This window comes from Aquila chrysaetos, chromosome 19, assembly GCF_900496995.4.
Source record: "Aquila chrysaetos chrysaetos chromosome 19, bAquChr1.4, whole genome shotgun sequence".
NCBI lineage: Eukaryota > Metazoa > Chordata > Aves > Accipitriformes > Accipitridae > Aquila > Aquila chrysaetos.
Window position 1 is genome coordinate 9,933,657 of NC_044022.1, and position 12,223 is coordinate 9,945,879.

At 38.5% G+C, this 12,223-nt stretch overlaps 1 protein-coding gene across 1 annotated transcript in view; it reads right to left on the reverse strand.

The window, feature by feature from the left end:
• DDX10 (DEAD-box helicase 10) overlaps nt 1-12,223 on the reverse strand; it is a 200,710-nt gene that overhangs the window by 67,756 nt on the left and 120,731 nt on the right. Inside the window, exon 16 of the mRNA XM_030042889.2 lies at nt 1,171-1,227. Coding sequence (XP_029898749.1) covers nt 1,171-1,227 — 57 coding nt within the window. The remainder of the gene's footprint in view (nt 1-1,170; nt 1,228-12,223) is intronic.

Consider the following 12,223-nt stretch of genomic DNA (forward strand, 5'->3'; position numbering starts at 1 on the left):
GGTTTATTTCTCCAGCTGCTGAATAACAGACATTGGGGGGGGGGGGGGGGGGGGGGGGGGTGTTTATTCCTTAAAAAGAGGCAAAATTAACAAGCAGCATTTACGAATGTGATACAGCCTGATTTGATCAATGTTTTCTCCCTATATTAAGATGTTTGTTAATCATTCATTTCATAATTTTCCTAAAATGCTTGCTCAATACATTAAAAAGTATGCATCTCTATACATTCAATTACATGCAGAAAATTTCTATTGCTTGATTGGGGAGTCACGATGCCAACAGCTCTCACAGATTGCCATCTCTGAAGACAGAATCGTATTTAATACTTAGTATAACTAGGCTTTTCATCTTAAACTGTAATTATTTTCCACTTCAGAGCTACAGAATGAAGCATCTTCCTATATTTAAGCCTCCCAGTGCATGGCCGGCTTGCAAAAATCGGACAAAGAACATTATCGATTTTCTCAAGGGAGTAAGATATTTGCTAACTGCCAAACAAGAACAAACCGTAACTATTCATGTGTAGCATAAGGAGGTGCAGCATGAGAAATGACACACATTACTCTGTCCATATTCTGGAAAAATCACTGCAGCTGAATGAAATCTCAGTTTATCACAAACCTAGCAATATGAAAAACTAGAACAGCCTCTAGGAAATTAGTAATGTACATATAAAGAAAAGGATAGCAAAGGTTTATTTGTGGGTCTAACAAGGGGAAGGAATATATTTCAATGTAAATACTTGCTGTTTAAAGAAAAGGTTCAGCAGAAACAGGTTTAAATGCGATTTGACCAAAAAACAAAAAAAAAAACTTACTGCCTGCAAGTTATAAACCTGACCAAGTATTCAGAGTAAAAAAAAGTCATCAGCACTGCTGCTGAAATTGCAACTCACTTGATATACGAATAAAGAGGCTGCAATTCCAAAAGGCTTCCATACATTTTATGTATTTATACACACACACGCACATTCATGCTTTCTCAGTATACTTCCACAGCAAGTCATTGTAACCACATCAAAGCAAGGGTGTAAGAAAAGGCAAGCAAACAGAAAATGCCTTTAAAGAATCATTAATCACAACATTGCTTATTAAAGAAGGAATGAAATAATTAAAAAACAGTTTCAAACCCACAATCAGTAGCTTGATCAAAACAGCAAAAATCCTTACCTGTGCATTCTTATTCCTGGCTTCTCTCCTTGCTGCTTTTTCTTTTAGCCTTTTCTCCTAAAACAAACAAGATACACAGTTTTAAAGCAAACTCCTGGCTGTTTGTTTTTTTTTTTTTTAATATTTTAAGACTAAAGTTGAGCCACCTAGATATTTTTAATACACACATGCTATACTGGTGGTATTCACCCTACATGTTACTGATAAAAAAGGTAAATAAAAAGATCTGACTGAGCTATTACTCATTCTTCTTGTTCTTCAAGGAAATAAAACTACAAGAATGATTCAAACTCACATTTTATCTTCACCAAGACTTGTTACTCTTAAAGGAATGACGCAGCTAAGTATTTTGATAAAGTATTTGTCTTTAAAACAAGGTAGTTAAAATGGCACCAAGAGATCCAACTTTTCTTATTTCTCAGTGGCTTAATATGAAATCCAATCCTTTTAACAAACTAAAATGATAATTTTCCTAACTTCAGAATTGCTAAAGCAACTGGGGAGTGAAAGCTAAAACGTGTTCTCCCTAGCTTTCGTACCTCCATTATTAACACTCTACAATAGCATTTGCTTAGTAATTGCATTGATTCAGAAACCATAACATTAAGTTCCCTCCACCAAAGGGATTCTGCTGTGGGAAAATGAGAAAAATACAATGATACAATTCATTCAAAGCTGCCTGCCAGATTTCTGAGCATACGAAAGGGACCAAGATATTTAATTCAATTGACATTTATTGCTGCCTTTTTTTTTCTTTTTCTGTTGTTGTTATTGGGATTGGTTTATCTTTAAACCAACTGAAGGATTATATCTAATTTAGAGTCTGTCAGGTCCTTCCAAGTGAACATCCTTTAAATTATCTATTTCATGAGGTAAGGACAGAAATTCAGGTGAGGGCACATGTCCCTTAAAAAAGCGTACCACTCCCTCTTTTTCTTTTGTCTTAGTAATGCTGATGACATTGGTGTTGAAACTTTTTTATGCTACCATAAAAATGTTTCTAGAATACAACTCTCAGTTTCTTTGAGGAATATAGGCCATTCCTAGCATCAGCACATTTAGAACCGAGTCCACATAAAATGGGACATTACTTTAACATCAGTCCAGGGGCAACACCTCAGCACAGAGAAGGCTGAACGCCAGTCAGTCACATTTCAGCTCACTCGTGGGAGTAACGAGGAAGCTACAGCTCCAGCAGTCCTGGTGCCCTATCATCACGATGATGCTACCAAAGCATATTGGTAGGTACCACACAAAGCTGTTTGGAAAAGCGGTGTGTTTGAGTGCAGACCTGGGAAAAGAACACAGCTGCCAACATTTTCAAAATTGGTGTCTAAATTCAGTTTCTTTTGAGCCATTTGTCTGGTATGTGCCATTTTCTATTCTCCTAATTGCCCAAACTTACTTTCAAACTTTCTGAGTAAATCAATCTCTTCTCTCCAAATCAAAACTAAACCGATAAGAGTTCATCCTCCCCCCCCCCCGAAAAGACAGGGAAAAAACTGCATGAGATTTGTGCCTCTCTGCTTTATACAGTTCTCCAATGCTATGTGCAAAGCTGTCTGATACAAACACCTCAAAACAGAGCTACATGCCAGGGCCTTCAACACATGCTATGAAACAAAACAAAAACCCCACCACTATAGACAGATACAACACAGCTCTCTTATTATTTCAGGTTTGTTAAAGTAAGAAAAAGCAATGAAAAATAATAATTACATTTAAGGCCACAAGGGCATCATATGGGGCAAAAGAAGCCACCAGAACCAAGTACTGTCTGGTACGGACACAGGCAGTCTGCTCTCCAACAAGCATCATGACCTCATAGTCCTAACATGGTCATCCATGTTATGATTCCTTCTCTTCCAAGTCAAATTTGTATTCATTTCTGATCATTTTTACTTCTGCTTTTCTAATGATTTTACTGAAGTTTTCCACTTTCACCCACTCTGGTTTTAAATGGTTTAATTGTTGCATTCTTCGCTCTTTGGGGTCACCATTGGGGTTCTCTCATTTTTCTGCTAAAAATGTGATCCTTTTCAAAACTTTACTGCGAAAAAGTGAAAGAGAACAGAGCTAGAAAGTAACACACCAGATATTACAAAGCAGGACAAAGCAGCTTTTAAATTGGATAGTCCAGAAAATTTTAGATAGAAAAATTCTACGGTATATGAAAAGACAGTGTCTCAACTACAGGCAAAGGCTTAAGCCAATATAGCAGCAGAGATCCTGCTCAAGGGATTTACAACAGAGCACTGAAAAGACAGCTATGAATGCGGGAGATTGACATAATGCCATAGAAGAGGAGTACATCAGACAGCATAATATACATAAGTCTCTAAAGAACAGTAAAGACACAAAAAAGACACAAAAAGATTCTGAAGTTAATAGGTGCAGAGACTGAAATCAGGAGTACAAAAGAAAAACAAGACAGAGCAGCAATCAACAGGAGATGCTATCAAAACCTTTTTTTTTTTTTTTTTTGAGGGAGAGAGAGAATTTGGTTCCTTGTCAATGAAAAACAAAAGCAGATTTTGTATAAGGTGCATCTACATTAGCACTGAGTTGGAGTTAGGCATGCATTTCAGAAGCCAATGTCCTAATCAGGCCCACTTCTGCTGTGTTTCACAGTGCAAGGCAGTCTTCACGAGCACAGCTAATACACTCCAACCAACACTGGGCATTCAGAGGGTCACAGGATCATTCTGACTGGGAGGGAACATCAGGGATCTCTGGTCCAACCTCCTGCTTACACCAGGTCAGGTCTGAGGTCAGGCCAGGCTGCACAGGACCTCATCCAGCCAGGTCAAAAGCCCAAGGTTGGAGACTGCACAACATCTCTGGGCAACCTATGCCACTGCCTGACTGTCCTCACATGGAAAAAGTTTCCCTTGCATCCATCCTCAATCTCTTGTTTTAACCTATGGATACCTTCTCTCACCCTCTTGCTCTGCACTGCTGTGAAGAGACCGGCTCCATCTCTGTCTCCTCCATGACTTCTCTGTAGGCACTGGGCACTGCTGTCAGGTCCCCCCAAAGCCGTCTCTGCTCCAGGCTGAACCAGCCCAGCTCCCCCAGCCTCTCCTCGCAGGACCACCATCTCGGTGACCTCAGCTGAACTCACTCTAGTCTGTCAATGCCCTTCTGTACTGGGCATAGTGGTGCGGTGTAGCATGTCATGATTCAGTTCAAAGCATCAGATAAGAGCTAATACCGCATAACCCCACCACCACCACACAGCTTGCAATCTGGTTTGCACCACCAACTATCTTACTCTGCAATCTTGCTCTTACTGGGCTATTTTGCTTGCTAATGCAGGAATAGCCATCAAGTTTTAACTTAAGCTTCAATTTTGGAAAACAATCCTACTAAGGCACTGTGTAAATTTATACACAGCTTCAAGCACATGTGTAAGCACATACAGTGTGCTGAGCAAATCCTTGAATATTTCTCCCCAGTCAGGACCTTACTTCCTATTACCTGGAAGACAACTGTACATTGTACTGTGCAAAGGCAATATCCCCACCTAATAAAGACGCCCTTTTATATGACTGCATAAAACCCAGAAATTAACTACCTTGTCTTAGGTTACAAAGAAATGCTACAGCTCAGCCAGAAACACAGATCTTCAAAGACTCACATGAGTATTTTAACTACAATGTCATCCATTTTCACGTTGCTACTGCTAGGAGGAAATACGGACACATGCAGAACACACACGGACAACGTACTGTAACACAGCTGTAAAAAGTAATCAAATGAGGCAAAGTTGAACCAGTCAAACAGTTCAATACCGATTTATTTCATGTGAATAGATTCTGTTCATCTACGGATAAGTCTGTAACTATGTGGAATTACTAAGCTGTCCAACATTAGTATTCACACATGAGAAAAAGTAACAGAAAAGTCTGGATATTCTTGGAATATCTAAAATATAACACAATAAGAATGCCAGATTTTATCACTGTTCTATCAAGCTATAAATCATTACTTGTAAAAACAGCACATAATTTAGAGATTAAATGGATTTTGCATTTATTTCAATTTACTAGGGCAGGAAAACAAAAACTCATGTTTCAAGGTATGAATACTTAATTATATATGTTACTAGCTGACACTCTGTTATAGCATAACTTCATAACACAGCACCATGAGGCTGTCAGATAAAGCTCTAAAACATCACAATCTGATTAAATACTCTTTTATCTACAACAGTGAACTCCAGCATCCATATCTTCTTTTGCATTTATATTGAATAGCTCTCCTTTGCACCCACATAGCACCTTCTTCACAGCTGAAAGATCTAGTCATGTCCTTTCCAGCCTATCAACACTGAGGATGAGAAAGGAGTTCAACCAAAAATCAATGCAATAATTTGTTGTAGCTTAACTACTAAGAAAGTGCTTCCAGCCCCTTTAGACCAAAACCAAGCAATCTCACCCTAAAGGCAGTAGCCAGAACATTCATTTATCATCTCTGGTCAGCAACATGGTGTATGCAGGTTTTGAACAGTGGCTAAATGCATATTATCTAGATGTCATTTAAGGAGCAGTTTGACAGATCAATAACTACAGGTTCATGGACCATGGTTAGGAAACAGGAGAGGTGATGGGATCAATGTGCCTGACTAGCACGACACAGGCTGTAGGGCTGAATCAATCTACTGCAGTAGCCATATCCTGGTTTAGAAGAACATTCTTGTCTAGATTTTAAAACATTTCACACCACAATCTTTCAAAACTAGCTGCTGTTACTAGTTACTTCTGATATTAGTCTGAGGCTACTGATCTTTGATTTTTAGACCACGTCCAAACTGCCTAACTGGTCTCTCGACCAGTTTGAAGGAACCCCCATTTTCAAAGTTTAGGTCCTTATGTAGATACATGCTTATCATGCTTCCTCTTAACTTTCTCTTTTGCAAGGTGAAGAAAATCAGCTCCAGATGTCTCTCAGCATATAGGTCTACTTTCCTAAATATTTCAGGAACAGACATATCTGAGATTTCACCATCTCCCCAACTCTGCCTGTCACTTCTGTTTGTATATTCAATAATTCTATTAGCCCTTTTGATCCTGTCAGAAAAATCCCACTGGAATAGTTCACATTGTCTTGATCAACCACCACATCACCCAAATCTTTTTCAAGGTCTATATCTCTAAGGGAAGAGCTCTCAGTCCTAAAACTCTATTCTAAATTTCTTCTTCCTAGAAATTTGTAGTTCTGCCTATCTTAAAACACAACTTTATTTCAGCCCAACTTAGCAAGAAAGCTTTCTTCCATATCACTAAAAAAATCTTGAAATAATACACTTCCCATGGAACAAATCCCCTGGGCCCACCAGAAACACCTACTTAATCAGAAGCCACTGGTTTGGGATGTTCCGGTTATTGAGGTTTTGGTCCATTTAATTTGTGCCATGTTTATTTATAATCAAAACACTTAAGTTGAAAAGCATTGCAGAAATTTCAGTGTATTCCATAGATGTGTTTACAAGCCAGATTCTGCTCTGATAAAAATACATAAACACACACAGTTCACTACACATCCACTTTCCACAAAACCACACTGCTTAGCATCATATTCCTTTCATTTAGTTCTTCATTAATGGTATTACACAGATCAGAGATCTTCTTGATCCACTTTTTAAAATTTCCTGCAAATTATCTTTTTTTCCTCCCCAATTACACATCTAGTTAACAGGGATGGTTAATAACCTCAGTAATTACAGGAATGAAAGTTTTTAGTCATTATCATGTAATATGGCTAAATCATTTGGCTTTCAACTAAACAAAGAAGAGTTACAGTTATGGAAACCTTCTACGTTTCCTGCACTAGAACTGACAACAGAACCAGCTCTGCCTAACAAGGAGCCAAAGCCATGGATAAAGCAGCTTCTAATATACGGAAAAGCTGTTTGCTGTTCTTAACTCTGAAGTTAAGAAGTCTGCCACTGGCTTCTTTTCACAGTCATATTTCCTTTTTCTTTCACTGTTGGGTTTTAAACCAAAACCTCATACCCTTTTTACTTCTCAAGACTCCAACACACTTATCGAAAAGAAATATTCTAACATTTACATTCCATGTTCTCAAGCTGAGGCAAAGAAATAATGAATAGTATCATGGCAGCTCTCTCTAGTTGGTAAGATTAAGAATATGTGAAAATCCAAGTTTTTAGTTATAAAAAAAGAAAATCCAGCAATTTTGAAAGCTGGAAGTTCTTCCCTGCCCCCTGCCACCAGGAAATGCCCTCTTCCTTTGACTCTTTTCTTTCTGCAGTTGATTAAGAGTTCATTTTACTTTGTCCAGAGGCTTAACTGCGATATTCAAAATATATAGGGTTTATTGCCATGTATTGTTAACAGCTCATTTCATATGGTAATTTTTTCTTTCAGCTTTTTAATTTGTAAACCATTTGTACAATAAAAGTCTCCTTTCTTTCTTTTAAAGAATTTGTACACAGGTCATAACTGCTCAGACTTACATTAAATAAATTCCTTTAGTTGGTGATATACTGCGGTTTTACCAGTGCAAAATTTTACTGACCTCTTCTATTTGTTTATCTAAAGGCAAGAAATAGTATCACTCAATATAACTAAGGCAAGCCTATTTCCTGTAAAAATTTCATGTTCATCTGAGTCATCTGAAGTCATTTTATTTAAATGGTCAAGAACTCCCACAGGTTCTGATCAAAGATTTTAACACTGTGTTTTTAATAATTGATCCTATACATACTGATGCCCTAATTTGGAGCTACCAACCTATTCTATTTAACAGCTGAGGTAATGGTCTACCACACAACAGATCTTAAAGGTGGCTGAAGTTTGGAACATATCACTCTGTTGCCTGGAAAAATCTGGCTGTCATTTGCAAATACATCTTAGTTGATACTGGTACCTGATACCATTTCTCGGTGTTTTACCATGTCTTGTTATTTTAGTGGGACATAGTTAAGGACAGTCAGCTGTGCTGCAGAAAGTACACAAACAGCTCTTCAAAAGTTCATAGCATCTCTCATATACTGGCCTTGCCATATTCGAGAACTGGTTTCCACTCAGATTTTAAAGCACAAATGTGCTCTGAAAAGTGACTTAATAAATAGCACTGTGGCATCCCACATTTGTCTCCTCTCAGATTTCACACCAAGTTTGTGCTGCTTACATGCAAAATATGTTTTTATTATTTTTAACTGCTCAGCTTGGAAGCAACTTGGTATCTGAAAATCCAGCTCTAATAAATATGGCACCAACTGTCCCGGTTTCAGCTGGGATAGAGTTAATTGTCTTCCTAGTAGCTGGTACGGTGCTATGTTTTGAGTTCAGTATGAGAAGAATGTTGATAACACTGATGTTTCCAGCTGTTGCTAAGTAGTGTTTAGTCTAAAGTCAAGGATTTTTCATCTTCTCATCCCCAGCCAGCGAGAAAGCTGGAGGGGCACAAGAAGTTGGCACAGGACACAGCCAGGGCAGCTGACCCAAACTGGCCAACAGGGTATTCCATACCATGTGATGTCACATCTAGTATAGAAACTGGGGGGAGTGGGGGCGGGGGATCACCGCTCGGGGACTAATTGGGTGTCGATCGGCTGGTGGTGAGCAATTGCACTGCGCATCATTTGTACATTCCAATCCTTTTGTTATTACTGTTGTCATTTTATTAGTGTTATCATTATTAGTTTCTTCTTTTCTGTTCTACTAAACCGTTCTTATCTCAACCCACGAGTTTTACTTCTTTTCCCAATTTTCTCCCTCATCCCACTGGGTGGGGTGGGGGCGGGAGCGAGTGAGCGGCTGCGTGGTGCTTAGTTGCTGGCTGGGGTTAAACCACAACAGTTCACTTCTGAGGGAAGAATTCATTTGCTTTATAGCCTGCAGTTGGCCAAAGGTTAGAATCAAACTGTGAGTTTATTTCTAAAAGCAGTAATGCTGGTAATTTCAACTAGTAGGAGAAGAATGGTGTGACCACATCAGTTAAGATGTCGGCTGATAGTTATAGTGGATTATTTTTCCTTTGTGTGTCTCATGCAGTACTGCATTCCTTGGGGTTTACTTCCTGCTGTAATGCTGTGGCCTTTGTCTCTCTCCTATCTCTGGTCCCTGCCACAAGCCTCACCCCAGGGCTGGCTGAGCCATGGCCCAGATGGGAAAGCTCTTGGGGGAGAATGCCCTGTGCCTTACCCCTTCCTTTGGCAGCCCCACTTGAACTGGCGCTCTAGGCTCTGTCTCGCTCTCAATCCTGTTTTTGCAAATGATTTCTGTTGATGACAGAGTAGTTACGATTTAAACATGTTTGGTTTATAGTTTCATAAAATAATGCTAAAATTACTTGTAGCATATTGTAATAGATCATTGAATACTGTGTATAACAGTTCAATAAACAGAAAAGATCCCCCCAGCGATTTTCTTTATCAAATTTTTACTCATGATTAAAGAAAATTATTTGCAATTAATAAAAATAAAAATAGATGCTATACAGCGCAAACCATTCAGTATGCTGGAACATAAATGCACCCATGAAAAATAGTATTTGTAGTTTGAAATCAATCAATAGATTAATTCTGAAGAGAGACTGCATCATATTTCAAATGAAATAATCTGAAGCAAAAAAAAATCTCAGTGCAGTATTATGCTCTTTATTAAGTAAAGCACTTTAATAGTCCTTCACTTTGAGGTGAAATTTGTCAGATTTCAGTGTAATTGTACAGTTGGTTTAATGTTGTGCTGGGTGAGGATGATAAAATTCTCCCATATAAGGAGTGTGCCAGCATCGGAGCAAAATATAAAAGGAAGAAGGTTGCTGCTGAGAGGAGTGTTTAGCTGACCAGCAAAGAAGAAAAGTATTAGAGATGGAGAGATGTGTAAAATAAATCAAGAGAGTATTACTTTGTTGGAAGGCCTGTCTGAACCCTTTCATAGCTGTTGTGTGCAGGCAATGCTGCTGTTATGTTCCAAGCACAGAACTATTAAGGATAAGGGGAATGGACACTGACAAGTGAGTTGACAGGCATCCCTTTCCAGTCTTAGCAGCAGCATCAGTCTGGCCTTGTTGTGCTGCTGGCAGAGGCAAGGGCTTGCTCATTGTTTGCTTTTCTTCCACTTCAACAGCTGGATGGGCTACACTTAAAGCTCGAAGTGCCCTTGAATGTTTTCTATGAGTTTTCCAGCAAAATCAGAGTTCTTGACCTCATCTTGTTGATGTGAAAAATAAGAAAATGAAATAACTGCAAGTCAGTTGTTTGTGTACACCCTGATCAGATGAATGCCAGGAAAATGCAGCTGTGGGTGGAAGCTGAAGTAGTGCAGGCTTAACTTAACTTCAGCTAAGGCAGAGTTGCAGCCTTAGTGCTGTAAGGGAGCTTCCATGCCAGGCTGCTTGTCCTGCTGGAGGATGTAATGGCACAACTGCCCAAAATGCTGACCTCTACCTGTCATGGCTCTTTGAGGCAATCTAGCAGCTTCTGACAGGACCTGCACCCTTCGCTTGCTGAGGACTCGGTTACTGCTGGGTACCTGTATCTGCATGAGCAGGCACAGATAGCTGCAGGGTTTTTCTGCCTTCTCAGATCTGGTGTATGAGAGCTGGGTGTTTCCTTAACACGGGCTGCATAAAGACAGCTCAAGTCTGTGACCTGTCTAGATTATGAATTCCTACTCTTAAATGGTATCATCCCTTCAAAACCAAAAGCAGCCACAGAATGGGATGAAGTGCATCTTCATCGGCCTTTTTCCTCTACTTTTCTCTAGAAAATACTAGCGTGTTTTGCAGTGCAACTCCCATTGACTTTGTCATTAAGATTTTAGTTCACAGCTTTAAATGTTACTTTTAAACACTGTTAACTAACTTAATTCCTGATGAAATTCTGTTGAAACTGTATTTTGAGTTGAATTAGGGTTACCTTTACCCCTCTGTGTGTGTTTGTGTATGTGTATACAGGGTAGAATGGAAGGGTCTGTGAATTCATTTGAAAGAATCCCTTTGGTTTCTGTAGGATCAGAATCTCGCTTAGATGCCATTTGCACACAAAAAAGTTGGTTACTAGACTGCCTCTGTATTTTAATTACTGTGATTTAATATCTCTTTCTTATTGGAAGGCTGTTTGTCAGAAACAAACTGTATGTATACATGTGTCCTACCTTGTGTCCCTTTCCTCTTCAGTCAATGAACATCCCAAATCACTTTTGTGACAATACATATCTATGTTAAACATACATATATTTAAACCAGATGGCCTACTTACCAACTTTTAAAAAAAATTTCCATCCTTAAAACATGTTCAGTGTGTTCAGACATTAAATGAGAAGGGAATAATTTTCAGGTTTGTCTGCTGGTTTCCTGTGTTGGTTTCGTTCTAACAATGTTCTTTTAAGGGTCAGTTTCTGCTAGTTTGTGTTTTCTTCTTTTAAATGAGAAGGTCTTTTTTCCAACTGCTTCTAAGACTTTTTCCAGTGCTTGTTTAACGTTTAAGATTGTCACTGTGCTGTCTTTCAGATGCCTTTGACGCCACACTTTTCCTATGTTGTCTTAGATAGGTCATACTAGATGTATGTGTTTCAGTTTCCATACCTATAAAGTAAACATCAGCTCTAACATAGCTCTACAGATGAGGTTTACATCGTTATGTTTATATAGTTTGTTGCTTGAAGAGATTATTTAATAGATTTCTAAACCTAAATGTTAAGAGATGAATAAAAAAACCCCAAACACACAAAATAATCAAAACGCTTTTGCTTTTTTCCCTGAAGGTATTAAGATTTGTTTATGTAATAGTGACCAATTTTGTACTTGATATCCTTTTTTTTTTTAAATAATATTCAAAGAAATACTAATAAGTTGATTCAATTTTATCTTTCAGTTGGGAATGTTGGTTTGTTTTGGTGGTTGGAGCATTGCTTGCATGTAGATGATCTGCTAATCTCTATAAAAGGGCAAATATAAAACTACATAGCAATATAAAATGTAACAATGGCCAGTTTCCTCCCAGCAACAGCAGTATCACTAGAAGATTCTGCAAGGAGTTTCAAAAATACAAAATATATATTACACTTAAAATACAGAG